Source organism: Lepisosteus oculatus, chromosome 15 (assembly GCF_040954835.1).
Source record: "Lepisosteus oculatus isolate fLepOcu1 chromosome 15, fLepOcu1.hap2, whole genome shotgun sequence".
NCBI classification, from domain to species: Eukaryota; Metazoa; Chordata; class Actinopteri; order Semionotiformes; family Lepisosteidae; genus Lepisosteus; species Lepisosteus oculatus.
In genome coordinates this window covers 29,369,332-29,396,732 of record NC_090710.1, presented here as the reverse complement: position 1 = coordinate 29,396,732, position 27,401 = coordinate 29,369,332, and the positions used below count along the sequence as shown (strand labels likewise).

The following is a 27,401-nucleotide window of genomic DNA, read 5'->3' as shown; positions in this document are numbered from 1 at the left end:
ATAGATTTCAGGTGCATACTGAGGAAGTCAGCAACAAACGGACAAACACCTGAGAAGCTACTTTGAGTAGGGGCAAAGCAATATGGCATAATACACAGGGAGCAGGTCTCATTTACCTACTCAGTTACATACAGTAGGCTGCATCATCAGCAGTAAAACAGCAGGTAATATAATCCATAAGAAATAGAATATTAGCAGACAAAGTAGGATTAGTAGCTCTGAAATCTCAGACGAACTAAGTATAAGGTTTAGGGGAACAACTAACCAGAACGAGCAGTAGAGACTAAGACCCTTTAGTGTAAAAAGCCAAACATTCAAAGGATGTACGTACCATTATTCTTAGAATTATATTTTCACAGCATGTATGGTAAATAATACATACGAATGTTATTCTATGATGAGCATGCAATAAACTGGTATACAGCTTTTCTTATTATTGCTGTTATTCTCAAATTCACACAATGCAAAAATTACAGCAACATGGGGAGTCTGCGGATTATAAAGTTTTTTGGGTTTTTTTTTGGTCTTTTTAGGCTAAAAGTCAGCGGGTTTGAACACTGGCATCTGTAATGCAGCACAGTCATCAATAGCGTAGGCTGCAAGCTGAAGTCCACTCAGCAGGGTCTCAGTGTTCAAGATGTACTTAATCTTAGAGGAACACTCAAGGATAACTTTTTGCTCACATAGTCACTGGCATAGCAATAGGGTGCCAGCTGGAAAAGTGGTTATTTCCATGAATATTTTTACCATAAAACTCATTTCCCTTTGTTCTGGATACACAGTGGAAAAAAAAGTGACATTAGAACATTTGTTTTTTTCTGTCTTTTGGAACTCTTTAAGATATTATTTGAAAGTATCACAAATAAATATTTACATTTAAAAATTAAAATGTAAAAAACACAGAAAACAGAAAATCCATCTCCCGCAGTGATGTCATTGTCAGTGTCACTAACCAACTAGCTTAAGAAAAGGTATTTGTTTCAATATTTCAGGGTTTACATGACCTTTCTTCCCTGCAAAGATATTCTGAAATTAATGTAGCCTGCAAACCACGTCTGTGAGGTCTATTCACTCAAATGAAAACATTTTTTAAAGGAAAAAACAATGCAGTTAACAATGAAAACTATGGTACTATATATTTTCAAAATCATGCTGAATAAGAGTATGATGTAGGTAACACCACCACTAAAGGCAAAACTTGACAAAAACTGAAAGACTTACCTTGCTGTTTTCCTGCCAGTTACAGCAGGGGCAAACTTAGCCTGGTATAATATGCTTTCCTCTGGGCTTACAACTAAATGTCTCTCTCCAGAAAGGTCATCACCCAAGAGGCACACATCCAGACGCAGGGTTTCCTTCGTCGGATTGGTGACAGGGATCTCCACAGTCACACTGTTCTAAAAATACACATATAACACATCATAATGAATATCTGTGATCTTTCTTAAGACTATATACTGTACTTTATGATTAGTCAAAACGTTAATCAATTTATTTGACATTGGAAAGATAGCAAAGAGAGTAAAACATTGTTGGATTTTTTAAAAATGGAAAAAATGTCTTTAAGTCTTCCTTAAATCTCTCCTACAGATCCAGGCTTCAGAATGCAGGCCGGATAACGCAGTACATTGCATCGCGCAAACCTCAAGGAACCGCAGTTCATCATTAAAAATATTCCGTTGTTGGACTGCACAACTTTGTAAAACAACCAGGTGGAGCAGTGAAAGCTTACCGTGGTGTCACATCTGCCGCTAATCGGAACCCTCCTCACAAACGGAAGCATGTCGCCAGAAAACACCTGGTTTTGAATCCCAGTTAGTGTTGAGTCCCTTGAGACAATCTTTTTCCAGTTATAGGATTGAAGTTGTATACTGTTTACACTTTTATTAATTTTAAATTGTGTATTGCAGTATGTTAAATATTAAATGTTAAATTGCTGTTTTACATATTAATATAGAATCACATAACTAATTTCTTTAGTTACGTGATTCCGTTAATATTCCCTATTAAGTGTATTCTAAAAGGTACAACGATAGCAAGTATTCATAGAAAAGGTAAAAAACTTGGTTTTTATAAACTATACCAAAACTTAAAATAGGTAGACTGAGCCCAAAAAAACTTTTCCAAAATAACCACAGAAAGTGACAGAGACTTTCCGGATAACGTTTATGAAGAATGTGGAATACGCTGGTGTATTTTTTTTATTTTTAGCTACCACTATCAGCCATATACAGTTTGTATAGTATATTTACTGTATATGCCTAAATTAATATTGTTTATGACATTCAGAGACTTTATGCTTCTGTCATTTTTATGCTGGGCTATCACAATTTCCCATTAGTAATTGTTTCACTAAGATCTAATGCACCACAAGTGCCACCTATCAATATCTTCGGCCTGTAAATTCCATAACGCAATGCACCGCGTTACTTTTAACATACAGTATAAATATGTGGAAGACATACAGTACTGCACATTCGGAATAGCTGCATCTGTACAGTAGGTCAAAAATGAGATTCATTCATTTGTATTCATTCATTTGGTAGTATACATTGTGAGAGGATGATGGCTTCAGACAAGGTGAAGACTCTGAACTCCATTCCCCTGAAGGGAAGCAGCCTGCTGCTGACAGTTACATGACCAATTGGTGGATTTGCTGAGCTTTCCAAGATAGGCTGCTGAGGTCTGCTACAAGACTGCAAGGGGACTGCAAAGAGAAGAAAAGTGCTCTGCTCTGCAGTGACTGACGTGCCCACGGACATGAGATCCGTAAATTTTGCATTTGAACCAGTTAACAGCTTAGTTGCTCGAGTGTTAAGAAAATTAAGTCTAGTGTTCAGACATAACTAGGCTTTTGTTTTCTTGTTTAGTTGTTTGTGTTTCCTTTATTTTGTGTTATTCTTTATTAAATCGTAGTGCTATTTTACACCCATGTTGAAGTAATGTGTTTTCATGTGCAAAGATCTCCAAGGCATATTCCCGGAAAAAGGGATCGTTCACGATATGTGTCCTTTCTTATCTCATTCCATCTAATACATGGAACAGAAATCTGTTCAGAAAAAGAGTGGATTTATATACCAAGCAGCATTAAAAATACAATAACTGCTATTGAACCCAATACTCAAATCTTGACAATACAAAATAATTGAATACCATTCCTTTACTACAAAATTCATCACAGTTTGATCTTTCCCTTTTTTACATACATTGCCCAAACAAAACCATAAACATGTCAACTATAAAGGACACAAAGTAAATTTCGCCATTGCCTGAGATAAAAAGAAATTAAAGGTAAAAATGATTTAGGTTCACCAGGACATCCCAGTTTGTATGTATTCTCTTTCTCTCTTATACTATTAATTTTCTTTTCAGGAGTTTTTCCAATATACTGTGGATTAAAACATACAGTACTTCCAGCTTTATATTAAGTTGACAAAATTATAGAAAAGATAATTGGATAGATATATTTAAATTTAATTAAAAACAAAAGAACTGCTCCTCCATTTAATCTGTAAGAAAATGCGCAGATATTCAGAAGTAAGCAAACATACTGTAGATCTTAAATACAAAGTAAATGTTGAATTGCGTTCTTATTTGTCAAACTGACATTCATGACCAAACAGCTAATTTGATATGATTTTAAATGTGTTCAATCTCATGGTAGTGCTTTAGAGAACAAGCTGCTTACATGGAATGTACCAACGCATGATAGAAATGTTTTGAAACAAGCTAAGGGTAACAGAAGCACAAACATACTGTTAATCTTCTGCCCTCGCTTATCTATAATTTAAACAAACATATATCTTTTAAAATTTCTAATAGCCAGCTCCAGTGAAATAATCACTTGAACACTATACATAGATATTACTAGTCAACAGATTTGTTACAGCTTATGCTACAGAAAGAGAACAGGGGAAATCAGTCTGCTTAATTCCACACTGGAACATAGTACATCAATCCCATGGAAGCCACTAGGAAATATTGGCACACCCACTCATAATTCTCTGGCAACAATGTTTATGAATAAATGTATTCCACATTAAAATGATGATTGCTATTATTAATGTAGTTCGTATCCTGTAAAATGTTATTAAGTATCGGAATACTGAAATATTACATAGTTTTGGCATTACGATCCGCATTATAACCCAAGTGGTAATTAGAGATTTGAAAACAGAGTGATGTTTCCTGTTTTGAGCCACTCTAGGAATATCAACAAGCATTTATCTCCATTAAAGCAAAAATGAATGCATCTCCTATATTTCAGAAGCGGTCCTGTGATGTATTACTCTCAGGATACAGGGTTCCAGAACTTATTAACATACATTAAGTTTTAAGGTTACTACAGTATAAGCAACAAAATGCAGGGTGTGTGTTCTCTAACAGGACATAAAATTATAAGCACAGTATATGCTGCTATACCATCAACACCTTGTAACAGGCAGTCAGCTTAATCACCACCTGAGTGGAGACATGTTTTGGTCCTTAAGATCATGATACATGACATCTGCTCTCTTCCCTATTTATACTATTTAAAAGCCAGAGAGGCCAGTGAAAGACTGTACACCAGGGTCCGGTGAGAGAGTCCACCTCTTAAAGAGATGAACTGTGAGAGTGAGAGAGAGGAGACTGAATACCAGATGTGAATGACCCTAAATCCAAAGTCATGCTGTGCCGCTAGCCGTAGTGCTGTGCTATTTAAAACAGTCAAGTTCTGTGACAAGAATAAAAAGAGCTGTGTTGCACAGAAACACACTTCCTGGCCACGCATGGTCCACTCTTTACCTGTCTGCGACTTCTATATGTTCAGATACATGGATCTTATAACTTACACTTTCATAAAACTGAGCTCTCTGTGCAAGGCAAGGCAAATACTGTAGTTTCTATAGCCATGTGAAATCTGCGAATCATCAGTTTATATATCCACTCTACAGGTTGTACCAAAGCTTTATGTGCTCAAATGGTTCAATGAGGGTTAGGTAACCACAAGACAGGGTACAGTACATGCAGTTTTTCTGTTTAAGACGAGAGTGATTGTAACTAAAATACAGGTACAGTATCTTCTTACTAAAGGTAAGTTTTTCTTAAACCACCAACTAAAGCTAGCAAGCTGTGTCTACCTTGAATTTGTCCACTCAAGGCTACAAGATCAACCATAGGCAAAAGTTACCAAGCACTGACAGTTCTAATAAATAGCCAAGGGCTATACAATGCTACAGTGCACAGTATAGGACAATATCAGAAGGAACAAGATCGGGATGTCCCAAGCTTTGTAATAAAGACATATCCAAGCGAAATAAGAAGATATTTGGAATTGAACCTGACAAGCGAGAAACTTTGGCAAGTAATCAGAACAAATGGTATCATTGTCTGCACCAGGCAATCAAAGCCTGTGACAGAAATTGGCTGCAACAGCCACAAGAGAAAATAATCTGCAGGAAGCAAGAAGCTTCCTAAGCATGTCATATACACTTGTAACCACTGTCATAGATCATGTAAATCTCAGATGAGACTATTCAATGACATGAGACATTGCAATCCATTTACGTTATAGACTTCAATATCCAGGAACACAAATACCGTAGTCCACAGGAACAGGAATAGTCCACCTGTTTTCTGAGTAAAATCAAAGACACTAGAATGCAAAGTTCAAATTTAACTATTCATCAAACATAATTTTCTTCTGTTGAGGGATGTCATCATATAGATATTCATCTGTGTCTAAGGCAGGGCTCAGCTGGGAAATTGTGATAAACACAGTGGATTACTGCAGATGACAGCTATATAATATTTTCCTGTTTCATGAATGAGGGATATCTAACCAGACAGAGGGCATTAGCACAGAGAAAATATTATTGTGCAAGTGACCAGGAGCCTTTCTCTATCATAGATTCAGTGTCCATAGTAGCCTTTGAAAATATCTAGATTCCTTTAGATTGGAGTTGTACTGTATACAGTTGATCTTAAATTATGTTCTCAACATCTACTGTACCAGTTACAAAGGATCTCAAGTGTTAACCAGTAATTAGGTGGTACATGACTTCCACCATATCTTAAACATGTCCACTCAAATTTACATTGTGAAAAAGTTTGTTAATAAGTTTTGTAAACCTTATCACTTTAGGCCTTAACATAAATTCCATACCACAACTGATTTTAAGTTTAAATTTATTTATGGGAAGTTTAAAAGGACAGTGCAGTGTAGTGTGTATGTTTCTGGATTCAAGTCTCTGCTGCAGACACTGCTGTTACACCTGCTGTTGAATAAGGTACCGTTGCCCACTGGTTCCAATCATACAAACCTGTGATGGACCAGTGTCCCAATCAGAAGGGAGTCATGTGCTCTTTTGTCCACCTAACTCTATGTAAACTAGGATAATTTCAAGGCTGCTTGCTGTAGCTCTGACATGGACTTATTTACTTCTTACATGGGAACAACAGCTACAGTATCACCCTGCATTCAGTTAACAGCAATACAATCAGTAGCTCAGTCTTCTTGAAGCCCCCAAATACTTTCTTTCTAAATGTAACTAACCATTTTCTGTACTCTGAAATACATTTTTTCAATGCACATGAAAGGGCATAAATGAAACAAGTGTGAAACTGTGCAAAATCAATTACTTAAATCTCTCTGGGAAAATGCATACATTTGCATATTGATTGATCTTTTACCACAGTTGTGGGAAACGAACTTATTACTTCTGCATAACACCGTCAATATCATACCCATCCATATGCAGTATACAGTATATTATACACCACATGTATACACAACAGCTGCACGCTAGCTAGGATTTGAACTCCTAGCCTTCTAGCAATGAGTCCAAAGCCCCTAACCACTAAGGCACACTTCTGCAAAATACTGCATCTGCAACATATTGTAAAGCAACCAAACAGTATCTGTTCTAATTGTATCCCATCCTCTTAAACAACCCATTTCTTTTGAAGAGAAAGTGTACAGTGATAGCCATGTGACATGAAAAAACAAGATAAAAATATATTTTTTCAGAGAAAACCAGGTTTTCAAACAGATTTCAATAAATGTACAAAACCTTATGTCAACATGGTTCCCAAGACTTTTGATAACTGTGGTTCAATATTAAAGCAGCTGGAAGGAATGCTTTTAAAAACACAGGCTGTGATCAATACACCCCTAGTGTATACAAAAGAATGACATTTTAGCCATTCATCTCTAAAACATACTCTTCTGTAAAACATCTTCGAATATCTGCAGCAAGCTGGATTTTGAAAATTAGACCAATCAGCGACGCACAGTTGAGATTGGATGTACAGTATGTGGATGAACTTGGTTGTCAGGAGAAATACACAGCTGGGCCATGAAGAACTCTGGTTTCAAAGGAAGTATTCTCTTACCTGGACAGTGCATTCAACAGAAATCACACTCACAGGTGGTGCAGGAGAGCAGTTTACTTCCAACGAAAACCACACTTCATATGCCTGTGTGGTTTCTCCTGTTGAAAGAACACATTAAAGACATCAGTATTCACCAACATAAGCTTCTCATTGGAACACACTTTTGCAGTCATTTAGTAACTGCTGCTATTGCGTCCCCATGAATTTAACAACCTCAAAATAAAATTGTGAGTTCCAATTAAATTGAGTTCTGGAATCTAACTTAGTTTCTGGCTTTAAACTAAAACTCACTCTTAAAATATCCCATCACATCTTATGCTAAGCCATGCACAAAGTTAATAAGCCTCAGCACAGCAGTGATATTTCACCTGTCTTCTCATGGCTCTATGCAGTACAGGGTTGTGGGGCGGCCGGAGCCAGTTCTGACACACATGGAGTGCAAGGCAGGACACACCCTGGACAGGATGCCAGTCCATCACAGGGCACACACAGACACAAATAGACACATGCTGTACTCCACTCACACCTATATTCCCAGAAGCCAATTAACCCACCAGTGTTTTTAGACCATAGGAGGAAACCCACGTGAACACAGGGAGAAGGTACAAATTCCACATAGATAGCACTCCATCTAGGGATCTGTTTTTTTCAATTGCAACATGGTTCACAAATATGATGCTTAAATGAAATGTCATTGCAGTATCCCACACAGGAAATACAGCATGACCTTCACAAGGTTGCATACCCTGCTTTGTTTAAAAAGATGGATACCTGTATACCATCAGAGCCTCTCGTGCTAAAAATTTTTATTTTCCTGTAATGACCGCCTTTGTCCTGCAAAGAAGATTTTCATGGGGCACTATCAAATTCTGTAGATTTCTCCCCACAATACAAATTTTAGAGTTTTTTCAAAATAAATCTAAGTTACTTAACTTAGTAACTGACAGTACTGTTTATAATAAAAGCAGTGGACTGTTATATGAAAAATATCTGGACAGTTATTAACTTATTGTGTGAATTTGACTTTGCGTTGTAGTTAGACCCTTCATTTGACTAAGAAATATTTAAAAACATCCCGGAACCTTATATGATATAGAATATTTTTTATTTTCTGATGGGAAAAGTCTTTGCAAGCCAATCAAAAAATAAAAAAAACCTTCTGTGGTGCACATTTTGTGACATTCACACAGGTATTTGTATATAGACATCTCAGAAACCTATCTCAAAACTCTAGAAGAAAAACCCCAGCTTTGTAAAGTGTCTCTCTGTATGCATGAGCTTTGTGAAAAAGAGTTGGCTGAAAAATTTATGAGATCAGTCATTCAACAATGTAAAAGTTAATACAGAATGACATTTTTATTGAGTACCAGAACAAACTAATTTAAAAGAGGGACATTAATTTTTATTATTTGCTTAATTAATTGGCATTCATTGTGAAAGCTTTGGAGAAGAAAAATCCCAGTCTATGCCACCCACTGGGTTTCTAGGGTAGAAATGTGACTCTTTATACCAACATCGTTCAGCATTCATGGTGGCAACGGGCTGCTTTCATCCCCAGAGCCACCACCGATGAAGACACTCTGGTTTTGTATCAGTTGGCAACACAACGAAAATAATATTCTTTGGGCTACCTGAACAATTCCACCCACTGCTGATCTACAAAAGAAAGATCATGTCAAACTGGAGAGCTAAACAGGATGGTTCCACTCTGGATTCGGTTCAAATACACTCTCAGGCTTAAAAGAATGACAGGCAAAAGGAAATTAAGTTGTCATGTCTTGGACAGAGGAGGCATATGAGGGGGGCTGACAAAAAAAAAAACTTCAAGTGCATAGACAAAGTCAACCAACTGTATTTGACGTCTTTAGAGCCAACAGTGGAAAATGGAACAAGACTGGAACAAGCTACCCATCCATGTTGTTGAAACTCACAACTTGGCTCATTATGCTTTTAATGATAATAAATGCTTCTATTTATTTAGCATTTTTCATCCCAAAAGACCCAAAAGCCCCTCAAAAATACAGTATGTGGTGAGCCACTTGATCCACCAATTTAAGTATAGCCCACACCTGGATGACATGCTGCAGGAATTAAGCACCAGATGTTCCTTCAGGATCAGAAGCAAGGTGAGAAATTACACCACGAATGAGGGAGAGTTTTGTTTTTATGGAGGTCAGGTTTTACAAATCCAAAATGGAATTTATCCAAGACACCAAAATGAACACCTTCAGCAAAGCTGAAATGATGAAAGCTCATCATTTTTGGCAAACCCGATGACTCATGGAATATCAGGAAACAGTTCTCTGTAGTAAGAGTTAACATTGTTTTTTGGATTTGCTCTGATCAATAGTACAACAATGGTTCATTTAAAGATTATCCTTCTGCCGTTCACCTTCATGTGCATGGTGTTAAGGGAAGGCAGGCATTCAAAAGAAAATAAAAGGTTTTAAATATACCTTTAAAATGGCCAAGGCTACATATAAATAATAATAATAATAATAATAATAATAATAATAATAATAATAATAATAATATTTCCACTTAGTGAGGAAAATGACACTGAAGATTGGCAACTTAATTTTCTCTGTAATTAATCTCTTTTAGCACCAATTAACAAGTGTTTTTCAGCATTAACTTTGTTGCTTTAAAATTCAGCAGCTAGAAAAAAACAATCAATGAAACTGCAGATCAACGTGTTAAATTATTTTGCAATCCCAGAAGTGTAATTGTTTGTTAATTAAAAGGCAAAACCCTTTAGCCCAGTCAGTGCACTTACTGTAAATCTACAATTGGTAGTATGAAGATATACTTCTCCATGCCTCCACACCTCTTCAATGGATTACATGAATATGCAAAAAAGTGTCATTGTCAGATAAGGATCTGAGGAGCTCATTTTAATATTTACACCCTGGAGGAGGCCACTTACTATGTCTTCAAGTAATTACCAGTGGTGTACAGTCCGTGTTGAAGTGTTAGAATGTGAAACAAATGCATATCTTAAACAAACATGCAGTAACTGTTGATTTCAGGTCTCCCACAACATAGTTTGCTCACACGCAGAAGTCTACAGCCAGCTACAGTAAAACTAATAAGATATGCTTGTCACATTACCTCAGTTAAGCCTTGACTAACGTAACTGACTAACTTTAGCTTTGACATGACTCTGAAAGAAGTTATAAGTTTTATATAAGGTTAGTATGCAAAAAGCATGCATTTAAACTGCCTTCTAAAGCCCATACAGTACTCAAGAAAGTCCTTTTTCATATGTATTTTAGCATCGTACTAAGCTCAGCACATTTGGTACAGTAGGTTAAAAATGAAGTTAGGATTAGGGTTACAGTACCCCTTAAACAGGCTCATGATAATGTCGTACAGTATATGCATTGTGAATGGGAATACAAAATGTAGTATGAGTGGTGCTTTGTGCTAAGGTACAAACGCTGGGGCAGTTGTCGGTTGGGGAAATAGTTTTCACTCAGGCAAAAGTCTAAATCTCTTCTCTATTAAACTTTTACAATATGTTCAAATCTTACATCACACTGTCTTAGGTAAGCCATGAGGAATGCAACCATCGGCTTGATTGATGTCAAAGTTTTATTGTGTTTGTAATCTTACTGAAGTGAAAAGATTAGATAAATGAACTAATAATCACCTTCTGGAGTCTATAGAGAAAAAGTTTTATGGTATGGGATACAGGTATTTAAAGCATTATTCAAAGTCAAGCAACAGCAATTTGCAACTTGTTTTACAGTCTTTCACAGTCAAAAGCTGATATTATTCTTTGAACTGAAAAACTACAATCAAAATCTGAAACATGAAGAATTGAGGCATTTATGAATCATTATGACAAAAAGTATTATTAGGCAATAACAGATATCTTGTGATAAAGAAAACTGTTTCAGCAAAAGTATGATTTTCTAATGCCCTATTTAAAAAAGTCACAAAAGACAGTAAATCGATAAATAACTCAATTTTTTTTGTCATTCAAAATCCCTAGAGGTTATGAGCAGAAATTACCTGCCACATATTGTGTAGATACAGTATATGTCACACTGTAACGTTGCATAAACCTCTAAGACTGACTTTTAGCTTTCATGTGGATGAGACAGTTGTACACCTGCAGTTCTGACAAGAGGAATCAGTCATTTTCCCTTAAAATAGACATACACCTAAGTAATTTACAGGCTCACATCTGGACTTCAAGATTCTTTGATATTCCCAAGAAATTCCTAAATCCATGTCCTTACAGACAGTTTGTAAAATGTAGTATCATTCTAAAAGGAAATCACAACGCAGGACTTGACATTCCTAGAAATCTTCAGTCCAAGTGAAACGATAATTTTAGCACAGATATGATTTCGGATTGTTTTAAGAATATCTGAGAACACCATCCAAATGTGACCGTAATAAACTCACTTGAATCACTGAGTGTACAGGATGCTTCCCTTGACAATTGTAGGACCTGTTCACCATCTGCCTTCTCCCCTGTGTTGTCGTTCTGGGGCTGCTGTTGCTTTCCATCTTCACCAACAAATGAAATTACACCTAAAACAAATAGGTACCAGATGTTGTATTAGCTGGAGCATTAGGTTTATAAGACGGACAGCCAGCCTCATACATTATAGGCGCCTCCACTCTGCACTAATAAATATGAGACACCATCTAAATTCCAGCTGTCAGCTAACCAATTAAAATTGATTGTAGCACGGAAAGCTTTTCAGCGCATTTCAGGAAATGAAACCCGTTGTATTTCTTACTACACGAGGATGATTCCTTCACAGGCTTACATGAAATAATTACAAAACTCGAGTGAGCCCACAGACAAATTAGCCTTTAGAAGGCTTATCGGCAGTGGATGACAGTTCTTATTTACTTTCCTTCCAAAGTAATTTTTCATGTATGGTTTAGCCAGTGACATGCTGACTATGTCACTGTTTTTGTAATGGGGTTTCATTGACCACAACAATCTCGGCTAGCAATCACTGCCTAATATGCTAATAACATTTGTTCATTTTACAAAGCCTTTCTTTGTTAGTCTCTCAAGTTTTAATCAACAAGTTTGAGGCATCATTGTTGAAATTATTTTTCTAATTGGATGTTGGGACCACAACAAATACAAGATCATTAAACACTAACACTCCAGCATATGTTTTTGAATTTTACTTTTTGATGTCAGGATACAGAACGTACTGTGTTTAATTTGTATTTTAATGGCTGTTTGTTAATATTGTCAATTATCAGTGGAATAATACCTTCGTTATGTAGGGGCACTCCAGGAAAACCAATTTTGATGGAAAATGCTATTATCAAAACCTACATATTCCAGTAAACAAAATATATCTTTGCGGACATTTCTAGACATTAATGAGATCTAGGTTAAAATATGCCCTTTTCGGCCAAGTTCATTTGCTCTGCTTTTCAATTTGTCTAACATTCCAGTAATACATGTTAGAAGCTCACAAACCAGGAGAGTAATACATATTTACACTGAGAAGGTATCTGATAATTAACCCACTCCAAGGAAAGCTGAGCCGTCTTCTACATAATGGAACAGAATGGAATAAAGGAACAGAATGAACAGTGTATAATCGCACTATAATATTTTGTTCAGAAACAGAGATGTAACTACAATTACAATTTTTTTCTAGACAGAAATGTGTTTTCTTTTTTTAATTGAGTTTAAACGTATTGTTTTCTGTTGTGAAGAGTGACCACCTTTTTTAATTCAGATACAAACTTTACCAGGTGACAAGAGGACACCAGTCAATACAGTCAACAGAACTGACAAAATAACACAGATTACATAATGTGATACGCACTACTGCACCTTTAGCAGAGCATATTTTAAAGGTTGTATCGGATTTTATATAGAATATAGGGAACCATTCTAGTGCTATTTAGAAAAGATAGAGCAAAACACAGACTGCCTAATTGGAAGCTTCTGCAACCAACATTAAAGAACACGGGTGACTGTTATTGTATGTAGCAGTTGTGGTAACAAAATCTTACAATGAAATGAACAGTCTGGGAGCGCATAACACACCCCCTTTTCTGTGACTTTTATGGTCTCCCTGAGCAGTTCTAGGGAATTGCCTGAAACCTAATGAGAAATATGTCAGGATGGCTCAGACATAAATAGGATCTGATGTATCATAGACTTGGTATCACAGTGAAACTTGCAACATTTATTTTTTAAATGACTATTTGAAATATAGGAGCTTTGAAGTCATGTATCTCATAGTCATCTATACAGCTGTTACCAAGATTTGGTATTTTTGCTATAACACAGCTTTTTTACTACAAACAACCCTAAGATATCAGAGTAAGCTGCTTCAGTTATACTGGATGTGGATTTAGTAAAACATCAGGTTCTCCCTTAATCAGTCATGAGAGGTGGTGAATTTGTAAAATATTCAATTCTCTAAGGAATATTTCCAACTCTTTATTTCTATTAGGCATCTTTGATATTTCAGCCATATCTTGTCCTTGAGTTTGTAGAACCATCTTTTTCATAATTAGGTTGCACAAACTATTTAAAATCACAGAAGTCTGAAAAGAAGAACCATGAAATTATTAACAAAATGCAAATAAGTGTAAAACAGATTACTTCAGACAGAAATATAAACTCTATATGCTGTACAACACACCTAACACAGCTTCATACAGACCCTAATATAGACCCCAGTTTTTTGTGCCATCTACCAGAGGATTTGCCACTGAATGGCTCTGGGGAGACTTCTAAGAAACAATTAATAGGTTTATTCCATGTTGAAAAGAGAAGAAAGAAAACACGTTTCGGCTGTGGAGCCTTCTTTGGGTGTCACCTATTACGTGTTCCTTTGCACCCTACGCATGCTGACGCAGCTACCCATCTGGAGAGACTATACTAACTTTTCTCTTCCAAGGGTACTGGTGTTTCAGATATCTTCCTAGGGGAAAACTCTCAGCAACCTATTGAGTCCTATCAGCTACCCATTGAGGAATCAGGTCTTTATTTCCATTTAGGGACTAGTTCCAATGCAACCACCTCTCACTAATGAAGGTTTATTACACTGCAGCATCCCTACTTCCCTGCTCACAGACTTGGAGTATCAGAATGCTGATGGCCACCACCTGGCTTACAGTGGGACTAAGGCGTATCTTTTCCCTTTCCTAGTCTCTTAAGATCAAACCCAGTCTCAGACAGTTTACCGAAAACTATATCCTGATTTCTGATTGTGACAGAGGTATCAATCTCAGCTTCTTCCACACTGAAACCTGTTTTGTCCACCTGGACATGTCTCTGTATTATGACAGAGTTCCTAGTGCCTCACCCAATGGCACAAGGATGATACCTTACCAGAGCTCTATTATCCTTTGGATAGACACAGGACTCCAACCTTGGCACTGAGCCTGAGGAGAACAACCCATTAAACTCATCCCCATACTCATGAGGAGAGAAACCTTATACTCATTCCCAGACTCTAGAGGAGAGCAACCCATTAAGCTCATCCCCCGACTCTAGAGGAGAGATACCTTATACTCATCTCCAGACTCTAGATATCCCCTGATCCAGACAGGTACACAACTAGACAGCTGGCTACTGGCCCCTCACAACTGCTAGTGTAGACATGGATGCTCTCTCTATGATAGGCACAGATGCCATGCCTCCCTTTTGCTGCTTCTTTGCTTTTCCTGTCTGTGGGTGGCAAAAAAGCTGCAGCTGTAGGTGCGTGCTACATGGTCTGCATGTATAAAATTTAATTTAGTTTCTCAAGAGAAAAAACATGTTCATATTCCTCACCCACATTTTCCTATTCTTAATAATAATCCTACAAATCATTATTTACTCTAAGGTAATGTGAGGTTCTGTTTTCACCTGGCAAATGTGTTTTTGTTGTTACTCACACACATTTGCCTTTGTCTTAATATTTAATTCCCCTGCTACTCTCAACAGTCTGCAATGTTTATTGCCTTATATAGTATGTGTTTATACCATATGCCTTGCAAGGTTAATTTTTTCTCATGGTTACATGATTAAATAAGACTTATATAACATACCTCAGTACAAAAAGACAGAAAACAATTCTGCACTGTAAGCTTCAATACAGTAAATTCTTTTGATTTATTACCTGTGTGTGTCCCTCGTTTCCATGGAAGTATGCTGATGGGGTAAGGAACAGTGTGCCCTGGTTTGATGTCCAGTGCTGGCGGCCCACTGATCATTGACATGTCTGAAACAACCTAAGAAGACATTCAAGTGCATCTCACTCACAATGTACATAACAACAAAATAAAAGAAAGAAAAATGACTTAGTGACACAAAGCATAGAACTTTATTATACAAAGAAATCTATACTGAAAACACAGGCCTATAAGCAAGTAAATGTTGACAGTTTCAGAATCTCAAAATGGATTTTCCCAGTGGCTTCCACAGTCATGATGCTGCGCATAAGCAGGAAGACCTAAAATAGTATCTCAGACTCAGAGGAGTCTTAATCAACACCATTAACTACTCTATATGAGAGTATGATAAACTTAAACTTCAGAGGAAGAAAGTGCAATATAAAAAGAACACAACAATTTCATTGTATATACAGTAAAGCACGTAAGTTTTTTATCCCTATCCTATTATGGTTATTATTAACCTATTCAAAATTCTCTTCTGAACTGACAGGGCATTCAGAGATTTGACAAACACGGTCTGTATCTATTTTTCCTCAGCCTGATGTTCCACTACTGTATTTAAGGTTTGTCTTGTTAATTAGCATGTGGACATCAGAAAAAAAATATTTTTTTATTATTGGATGTTTATATAAATCATGAAAAAGAATTCTTATTTGATTTGCTAATTCCTAAAGAAAGACAAAAATGCAGGAGCATATTTTCCTTAATAATGAATAACTTAGACTCCTATCATTAGTTTTTGTCTCAGACAACATTTTTAAGACCAACCTACCAGGAAATCCTTACCCCTTTCAAACTGTGCACAGTAAAGTTAAATGTCCAAGGATCTGAATTTACCAAGACAATTTTCAATGGTACTGTAAGCAGGATAAAAGGACAGACCATCCAAACCAAAACATGCCACACCTGTATTACGTGGACAGATGAGCAGTGAAATTGAATTAATAGAATAACAATACAAATACTACAAATGCCACCATTGCACTGAATATAGAACTTGCACCAACCATGAGGAAAGACAACAGTGTGCTTAATTAATTTACCTATGCCTTGTAACACCATTTACTCTTGCTTTCCTCCTCAAACCATAAAGTAATATTATAAGAGTCTGACCCTGACAACTGGAGCATTATACTCTACAGTAATACCTTGGAAGGCACTGACCCGCTGAAGAGGATCACATACTGTAATAATGACACTGGGAAAAGAATATAGCACATGGATTCCCATACAAAAATCCCACAGGAATGAAAAAGACTCTTTGAAATAACAAACTCTCGGCACATTAGCAGTTAGAAAAAGAACCCCATTCCTGCCTTATGCCCTTATAACAAAAAGTCTGAGCAACATACAAGAATAAAGCAGTTAACATATGACTGATGGGCAATGTCCTGACAAGACAATCCCTTAAAAGATATATCAGAACAATATAAAAACTAATAAAACAAATGAACAAATAAAAACTGCCATTTCACAGTGATAAGTTGATGGTGTACATTTCAGAGAATGTATAGACTGTAATTATCTTATTTACAACAGTGAGTTTTGTAGAAGGGATTACTAACAATTACCAATCACCAATGACTAATTAACACCAATTAGCAATCAACAAGGTGGCAAGGTGAAAACATAGTCCTATTACCATGTACACCTCTAGGGAGAGTGTATGTTGCAGTATGCTTGTTGGAATTTTCCTGGCAGTATAAGAAGGGAACTGCAACTTTGTACTGTTCCTTTGCATGGCTCAGGAAGTTGGTGTTCGAAGTACCCATACCAACGAGTCACATTTGCATTGCTTTGTACTGACAGACAGCAGTCTATCATTTTGACTTTAATATCTTTAAAATAGTCTGACATTAATGGTATGAAATCATCACCAATATATTAAACAACAAAGATGATGAATAATAGTTAGGACACAATTCATAACCCCCGGTATATAGAGTTTTTTTTACATTTCTAACACTACAACAGATGTCAGAATTCAAGATAGACTTTGTAATGCATAAAATCATTTTAATTGCGATCAATGTACTGTATACATTCTGCACAAATGTAAAAACTTTACTAAAATTATTGAAGTAGCAATAAATTTCAAGAGAATGCAACTATGTCTTTAAGTGTTTATCACAATTAAACCACTATATCTGCTTTTTATACACTTTATATATTTTATTTGCTGTCCTATATAAAATATATTTTATACTGTTTTATATATTAGATACAGAGAATTTAACTTTTTTTGTCTTCAGAAATCAGAACAATATTCCATCTGATTAGATATCATGGAGCCGGTAGTGCTGCTAACAAATCAATAGCTTTTTGTGTTTTGTTATTCTAGCGTGCTATAAGTTTTTGCTTAGTAGTGTCTGCTCTCCCTGTATTTTCAACAGTGATAAAAACATCCTTATCATGTCAGGCTGAAATTGCCCTCATCCCCTTCAATGTCCAGGCAGTGTGAAGAAGTGTCAAAAGGTGCTCATGTGCTGGTATGTCACATTATTGTCTTAGCAAAAAAAGCACACTCAGTTGGCCATGCCTGCCCTCTGTAGGACAGGCCTTTTAGGTAAGCAGGTAATGCTGTACATGAATGCAGCTATGGTATATGTATAGCCTCCTATCACTGTCTAGAATTGAAATTGAAAATAGAGTTGCACTTACTGCACTCCTCACAATTCTACTCTCTCAAGTGGCAAACCTTGTATTTACACTCCTCATACCCCCACACATGCTTTTATGTGGAAATCGCACTGTATCATCAGCCCTCATTATGCCCATATTCTGTTCTCCTCAGGTGCTAGGGATAGGTTCCCACAGATACTGAGAAACTTCCCTTAAACAGGTTTTTAAACCTTATCATTGCCTGAACCTTTTTACTTCCTTTGCTCATTTATCCCTAGAGCGCAATGATGATTCATGTTGTATGAACTCTTATTTATGTGTTATAATGAATGACCTACTCATTATTCCTAAATGTGAGGGGGAAAAAGATATAAAGCACATTTAAAAAAGGACAAAATTGTTTTCTAATGTTTTATTAATATTTTAGACAAACTGCAGCTACAGTACTATGCATCAAGATCATGGCCGTGTTTTCTCAGTTTTAGACAAATTAAGATTATAAAGGAACAAGTAATAGGTTTATTCCATGCTGAAAAAAAGAAGAAAGAAAACACAATGTTTCGGCTGTGGAGCCTTCTTCAGGTGGGGGAACACCTGAAGAAGGCTCCACGGCCGAAACGTTGTGTTTTCTTTCTTCTTTTTTTCAGCACGGAATAAACCTATTACGTGTTCCTTTGCAGCCTACGCATGCTGACGCAGCTACCCACCCAAATTAAGATTATGTTTTGTTGTACAGTATATACTAATCTATGTATGACAATGCTTTGTTTAATCCAGCAGGCCCTATTCTTTGCTGTTTGATTAAGGTTTTGCTTTCTGTAAGAAAATACCTTATGAGTATAGTATTTTTCAATAAGGCATTAATTTGATATCTTTATAATGTGTATGGAATACTTAATTAATGTTGGAATAATAATTTCATCACCGAATTTGAAATGAGTGGCCTGTGGACTAAGCATAATTGAGGAATCGACACTGTTTTATATAGTTTTCTATAAATTGTCTAGTGGGAATTAATGACCCAAAAAATGAAATCTGTAACCAAATCAGATAGCATTATTGTAATAATCACTATTCCTACTGAAAACAAACATTTTCTATCATACATAACATGGAGATGAAATAATGTCATACCACATTTCTTCAGTGGAATAATCCTTCTATTGTGACCCTGTAATAAACTGAGCAGTAACAGAACATGGTTGTATAGATTTTCACCTCTAATTTTCTTGCTCCTTGGAGGTGGCACATTAACAAATTGTGTCTAGAGGCTCACATTTACATAGGTCTCACAGATTTTTTTCTCCTCCACTTCTAAAAGGAATTTATCATTTTTTTCCATAGAAGTTGTTTCCTAGTCGAGAACAAAATCATGCTGGTCCAGCCTGCACGTGAACACAATGCCACCTTTCTCCCAAAACCAGCAGATCATACTAAGAGAGTGATTTTCACATAATACTGTCTGAGTCACTGTCCCAAAAAGTCTGAGAAAGAAAAGTTACTTCTTTGTACAAAACAAAGGTGTTTATTACATGGTATTTACAAAATTGGATGATTTGAGAAATTATGTGTTGCTGTGCACAGCTGTTGGTTACATGCGGCTTCTGAATGACAGTCCAATCATAAATATCAGCTTTGGGAAACTCATGACATGTTTTTATTGAGACTGGGTCACATAGGTGAAGGTTTAGTTCTGTGATAGTTTTTGAGGCCATCGTTTTGTGTTTTTTAACACAATCTTGTTAAGTGTCCGCCTATCCCTTCGACTTGTAACCACAGATCTTCTCTCTTGATGCCGTTTCCTTTGTTTGATATATGATTTTTGACACTATTCCCTTTCATACATTAAATAATTTTGCAGTTTCTGTTACTGACACTGCAATTCAGACACCAGCGTCTTTAGACATTTAAGACATCTTTCATAGTGGGAACATATTGGTAATTAGTATTGACATTAATAGGAAAAGTGTAGAATTCTTTTTAATTGCATTTTAGTTACTTCAAAATACTGTATGAGTACTTTATCATCCACCCCCTGTAACATTGAGCTTCCCTATGGGATGGGTAACTAACAGAAACAGCATAGAAAGCACTTTATTAAAGTAGGCTGGAAGCCTCCTATGACAATGAACTCTCTCCAACTCATCTCCACAACATGCATCACTCAGTGAACTCTGAAAGCTGCAGGAGGCAACCACACTGGGACAGAGGATCAGAAACCTATTTTGAACTATACAGAATATCTATCTTCTTGAAACGATATGTCTCTAAGGGAGTGCAGAGGAAGAACATGAAATATAGTTTTAAAAATAGATCTTACACTTTATTTATACTACATTTTTCAGCTTTATAAAACTTTTTTATTGAGTAACATACACTATGTAAAAGGGTCATTCTCATGTTGTTTTTCCTTACTTCACTGCTTTCCTGGTGAATGGATTAAGTCACTATTTGATAAACATTTTCATCCCAAGCCTTCCTTAAGGGGGAGCTTGTGAGGGATAAATAAAGGAGGGTATAAACTATCCTAATTTTTGCATGTTTAAACAACATTTCTGCTCATGAAAGCACGGATGCTTTTGTTAGATAGCACCTTTTGTTACTGTTGACCCCACTATGATCACATCTATCCTAAAAAGAGTAACTAGATAAATACAGTATCACCAAATGCATCACAAGATCTTCTTTTTAGCATTACTGGACAGAACAATGAAAAATATCTTTTTTTTTTCCCCAGGTTGTGAATCTGCAGATTTCACACAATCTGTGTTGCTTGTCACCTACCATGACCATTCAGAAAATGAATCAGCAGTATAAAAACAGAGCTACAGGAACAGATTATCTACTCACATATTGACAAAATCTGCAATATGACATGAAAGCCATGAAAGTCTAAGGTGTTATATTACATCTTCCATATACTTTCATGATTGTGTGACAAAACAGAAAGCAAGATGGGAAAAACAACTGAGATACTGTATAAGGCAGAACCATTCTCTGGACAAGATAACATGAGTGTTTTCACAAGACTAAGCAAGCTTCTGCAGGTGGAATGGCAAGTGCTGAATACAGCTACAGTAAATCCTGGAGATAAAAGAGCCAAAGAAAGCTGGTAAGATGACCAACAACTGGTTTTAGGAATAGGGCGATATGTACAGTAAGTGTGACCTGTGCTTAGACAGTTTGCCTCCATGTCTCAGGAAAGCACTTTGACTTGCCTCTTGGAGAGGAGGAGACAGGAGACAGGATACTAGATTGTCACGATTGCCATCATTAAAATGTTAAATGTAATTACTGTAGCTCTGCTCGCTTTAGAGCTTTGCTGAAACTTATATCAATTTCATTTTCATTATCGAACCTTTGTGGCATCGTGATCACTTCAGTGCTAGTCTGATCAATAAACTACAAGAGAGCATAACTATTCTTTCAGGACAAGTGTATAATACCATCATAAAGTTGCATGGTGTAGTTAGCTTCCACTATTCTTTCTTTATTATTATCTACACGCTAGATGGAAAAATGTGGTCAAACAGAGAACATTCTTTCGCAGCATCATAAACTAAAGGAAAGTGAGCGTGTGACCTCCACAGGACTGTTTAAGGTCAGCATTTAACTCGAAGTTTATTTCCCCAGTGCAGTTGATAAATTGGTTCCCTCTATAATTTCTTCTGATAGAGTGCCTGAGCTCAAACCTGGGGCATAAGGTTTATAGACCTGATTGCTCACATTTGTCTTTCTGCAGATCTACTGTGTAAATCTGAACCTGGGAGAGCAAGACATGGGTTTGTCTCAGTTGGCTGTTCTTACGTGATGGTGGAATGCAAAGATGTACTGTACTCAGAGAGCCGCTTTGTTAAATGTGTAGTTTTAGATAAAAAGAAAGTCATGTTATTTCCTTATTTCTCAATTATACTGAAGACTCTTCAACACAAACAGTGACCAGACACTATGACTAATTACATTTTCTATCATCTTAGCTGGCAAAATTATTCTTTCCAGCATATAAATAAGTAAAAGCATTCGAGAAGCATAGTGGCACAGTGAATTTGTCAATTTTTTTAAAAAATATGAATCAAAACTGCCCATCACATCAATTTGGAAACTTATTCTGGTATAGAAGTGTTGTTTTGTTTTGCACCTGTTTCATTCTGAGAGACGTATTACAAATTGATCACAAATACTGTAGGCACGTGTATATAAAATAAAACAGAATAGACAAAATAAAGTCACAATATGTCTTAAATATTTATTAGTTAGATCTTAGCCTACAGATACTGTATGTTCATAGAAAAGCAGACTTTCAAGTCATTTACAATTGAAGAAGGCGTTGTTCTAAATTTCACTATCAAAAAGTGCACCTTTCTAACCCTTAGATGTGCAGCATCCCGATCGTATACAAGACAAAATGGGGGGAATACAAAAAGACACAACAGAGCATATGTTCTGGCTATTAATTCTTACTACTGTATCTATAACCAGTAGTCAATGATGCACTGTCAGAACTAGGACACATAGTATAGGAGACACAAGATTGACCTATACAAGGCTTCTAGATTGACCAAGAATGTTACAGCAGTCCCATTTAGTCTACTGTCTGACAATAACTATTGTCTGAAAAGGGGAGTGAGATTGGAATGGCTCAATCATTTTAAAATTACAAAGGTTGTCACAGGTGGAACTCACCACCTGATTAATAAAACATTTTTTAAACTACAGATGATCTAAAATAAACCATTTTCTCTGCTTCAAAAACAAGCACTCCTATAAATCCTAAGAAAGGAGACCCTGTTTTTGAGGAATTTGACTTCAGCCAAGTCCATGATTCACCAAATTCAGACACTACTCCAATGTAGCTTTAAGTTCTTCAACGTCTTCTGACACACACATACTGTATAGATGCCTGCTGTCAATATACTGTAATGCATACAGCCACCATTGTGGGTTGTGAGAGCCGGCTTACCAGAGCGGTGACGTCACCGCCCTTCCCTGTGAATAGCAGGGACCGCAGCCGCCGGGCTGATGGGAGATTTCCCTTTGGCTCAAGAGGCTGGGTCCCTGTTGAGTGATGCCGGAGGCCCGGGTTCGAGTCCCTGACTGTGGGGGACCGACCTGAGGCAGCAGAGGCGAGGGCACATACCTACGTGAACCCACACAGTTGAGCAATCTCACCCACAGTCTCAGTATCCTTAATGATAGATTAAATGAAATTCTGATTTGGGATATTAGATAATAATAGATAATTGTACAGCTTTGGATTAGATCTAGAGTCAACAGAGCTAATGAATCGGCAGAACTCACATAGTTTGGGTGGGATATTTGCTTATTGTTTTTGATTATTTAAAATAAATGACCAATCACATTTAGTGGAAACTTAATCTCTGTCTTTGTAACCTAACAAAACTCTGTGCACCCAATTGAAACATTATTTTTTACATTTACATTTGTTCATTTGGAAAATACCTCTACCCCAAAACTAACCACGCACTGTTTCCCTGGAAAGTCTCACAAGAAGTGTCATTTGTTATTTTTGGTAAAGTCTTTATAAAAGTAAATCTTGCTCACTGTGAATAAAATCCAGAAAACAACAGAAAAATGTTGGGCAAAGGCATAATGGATGAAAATTTCACAGCCGAAAAATTAAAAGCTGAGAAGACAATGCGCTCTCTTTAGGAGAGCCACAGATATCTAATAGTAACAGATCCTTTTCTGGGGCAGCATGACTAGAAGGATCTGTACACATAAACCTGTACTTAAGTTGCTTTGTGGAGGTATTTGTCTAGCTCAGGATGGATCAACCCAGTGATTTTACCCTGCCCTCCCTTGCTTGATCCTAAACATTTGCTTCTTTTTTTTACCTTGTATTTTCCTGTGGTATTTACTGGCACATGCTGTACCACTGAACCAGAGGCTGGAAATATAAACACTATCCCCAGACGATCAGGCGTGATAACCATTTTTCTCACCCTTAACAGAATTTTTAGATTTTGTTGCTCCCACAATGTTACTGGGTAAACTTTCTTTGTCTTCCCCGTGTGGAATGCAAAAGGTACTGTAACAAAACCAATCTCTGGTTCCAGCGCTCTGATGTAATCTTATCACTACAGGCTCCTGTGGTTCATCGCAATGCCCGCTATAAATCAATCATATGTACAGTAGATGTGGAACTGTATTTACAACCAACATCCAGGGCATTTCTTTACCCAAAGATTTGTTAGGAGTATGGAATACACCATGTTCGCCAGCAGCCATATCACCCTGCAACTCACAACTGGCAGCCCACTGAAGCTCAGCAGGTGTGAGCCTGGTCAGTACCTGGATGTGAGACCACCTGGGAAAAACTAAGGTTGCTGCTGGAAGAGGTGTTAGTGGGGCCAGCAGGGGGAGCTCACCTTGCAGTCCATGTGGGTCCTAATGCCCCAGTATAGTGACGGGGACACTATACTGTAAACAGGTGCCGTCCTTCGGATGAGACGTAAAACCGAGGTCCTGACTCTCTGTGGTCATTAAAAATCCCAGGGCGTTTCTCGAAAAGAGTAGGGGTGTAACCCCGGCGTCCTGGCCAAATTTCCCATTGGCCCTAACCAATCATGGTTTCCTAATGATCCCCATCTATGAATTGGCTACATTACTCTGCTCTCCTCCCCACTAATAGCTGATGTGTGGGGAGCGTTTTGGCGCACTATGGCTGCCGTCGCATCATCCAGGTGGATGCTGCACATTGGTGGTGGTGGAGGGGAGACCCCATTACCTGTAAAGCGCTTTGAGTGGAGTGTCCAGAAAAGCGCTATATAAGTGTAAGCAATTATTATTATTATTATTATTATGTTGCCATGCTGTAGAAGCCAATACCTGACGTCTTTCAAGAAACAGTTGGACGGGTTCCTTAAATCAATTATCTACCAATTATCAAACGGACTAGGTGGGCTCTAGTTCTAGTGCTCATTTAGAACCTTACAGTATGTCACTATAGTCTGATAATCTGGATTTTCAGTTTCCACTATTTTTTTATTTCCAGTCTTCTTCACAGGACTAACTGGTGTAAGTTCCCCGAGGAGGGTACTGAATATCATGGTTGCGCAGAAGGAGAAATCTTAAACTTTATTTGAGAGTCTCTTCTGAAGCACTACAGTATAAATATTTATTGTCTGTTCATTCCCAGGCCAATACATTTTTAAAAGTTACACTTCATAAAGCAACAATGCTATGTCCATCTTCTGTCTGCCAGATTGGCTCAAAATTGGCTCTGATACCAGCAGGGAAATCTTAATCCTGTCTAAAGAAATTATTTTACAGATTAAACATACTGTGAATTAAGGCTACATCTCTCTTCTAAACTAGTAAGATATATGCAATGTATATTTGCTTCCTCAAACAATCTCTGTGGAATCAAAGCTACAGTATTTTGCATATGAAATAAAAGCAAACATCTGTAAGCATAGTATCTTTCAAGTCTCTGAAAAGACTACTCCCTTCACATTAGCCAAAGATGTCTACTGAGTAAGCTTTTCTAATTTTGACAAACATGCACTACAACAGAACCCAGCTGTGTGACAAACAACAGTAGTGCAGTCATCTTTAATCACGAAAACTTTTTTTTCTGTCAAAAAGGTGAATTGTGCTAAAAGCTATTTCCTCGGGATTCATGTGTGAGAGCTTTGCTTTCCTAACTTCTGTTGTCTAACAATAATTCTTGTTTCAATCTAATTCTCTTTAGGTCTGTCACAATATCCTTTTTTCCTTTTATCTGTACAGTACATTATACAGAGAATAATTATTTCCAGTGCTTACTCAGTACCATGTGATATGATATCTACTGTACACTGTATGAGATGTCCCCTTAGATGTGCTACATTTTCATAACCTGCAAATCTAACCTAAAATTTGCAATTCTTCAGTAATACATCTCAGTAATACAAGTTCTTTATAAATGTCCTATTGGGCATAAAACATCACGGATAGCGTGTCCGCTTTTACTATCATACCGCCACATTTCATGACTGGAATTGTTCACTACATTACCAAGGTAAATGTAAATCTGTGTCAAGTGAATTTGTTCACAAAGGACACAAAAAGATTAAAAAGTAGAAAATGAATACTAGTTAGAGGAACAGTAACATCTTCAATAATCTATGAGGTTGGATTTGTGTTGTTAAATAACTAATTTAATAGGCTTTGGCAATACAGCGGACCTTAAATGTCACTAGACATATTATTATATTCCACTCATCCATTTTCTAACCACTTGATCCGGTACAGAATCACAGGGGAGCTGGATCCTATCCCAGCAAACAACACTCTGGGTGGGACATCAGAAATATTAAATTAAACTTAGTAACAAGCTCTCTTATATTCTACTGCATATTGAATAATTTGCAGATACTGTACAGCTATGCAGTTATATGGCTTTTATTGAAAATAGAAAGATGTTCAATCATTGTACATTGCATTCTGATTATGACCCTTATACTTAATTAGTTCTGTTAGTTCATACTGTAACTTTTATTTGTATCACTTTGCTTTGTTACTCTCATTCTAAAGTCTATCAAATGTCAACTGCATAAACTGTACAGTATCTTAAGCTAAACCAAAGATCTATTTGAACAAACAGATTAGGCAGTAACCATCATATTTAACATTTATATATTCATGTATTTAACTATTTAACTGTTATATATAAATCAGTCACAAAACCAAATGCAGGCAACCTATCGGGTCCACACCCTGTAGCTACTACTATCATCTACTTTCCACAGCCACCCTAAGTGTAAATGATTAGAAAATTGTGTTTTCTCCAGTCAGAGTGCAATTTAAAACATCTGAAGTTGCAATATTTAGAAAAGAAAACCTTCATGTACTGTATAGCTGTCCAAAACATAGTTATTTCAAATCCCTTGAATTTAATAGTGCTTCCGGATATTTTAGCAGGGCTAGATAGCTCTGTTTTAGATCAGTTAATTAAGGGAATGATGTCAACATGTTTTATTTGAAAATGATTAGAATCTGAATGCAGTCTTTGAGGTGGGAGCAGTACAAAAGAAATATGAGCACACATCCTTGCAGTGAGGTTCCTTGGTGTCACTTCCACTCAGCATGTACTGGAAGAGCATTAACTTCCCAGCTATCTACCTTGATGCGGGAATGAGCTCTGCACTCCAGGAATACCATGCTGCCATGAGTGTCAGAGAACAAAAGTCATCTACAGTAGCTTCCCTGAATTCAATCAGCTGTGAGTTTAAACT

At 36.8% G+C, this 27,401-nt stretch overlaps 1 protein-coding gene across 4 annotated transcripts in view; it reads right to left on the bottom strand.

Moving 5' to 3' along the window:
• LOC102694899 (cilia- and flagella-associated protein 47-like) overlaps positions 1–27,401 on the bottom strand; it is a 208,134-nt gene that overhangs the window by 69,095 nt on the left and 111,638 nt on the right. For all 4 annotated transcript variants that reach the window (XR_011181613.1, XR_011181614.1, XM_069178726.1 and 1 more), the window contains exons 49-52: positions 15,486–15,597; positions 11,791–11,919; positions 7,375–7,472; positions 1,222–1,397 (exon numbers count right to left, since the gene is read on the bottom strand). Coding sequence is in view for 2 of the 4 variants with exons in the window: in XM_069178726.1 (XP_069034827.1) it covers positions 1,222–1,397; positions 7,375–7,472; positions 11,791–11,919; positions 15,486–15,597 (515 nt within the window). In the remaining 2 variants the exon portion in view is untranslated. The remainder of the gene's footprint in view (positions 1–1,221; positions 1,398–7,374; positions 7,473–11,790; positions 11,920–15,485; positions 15,598–27,401) is intronic.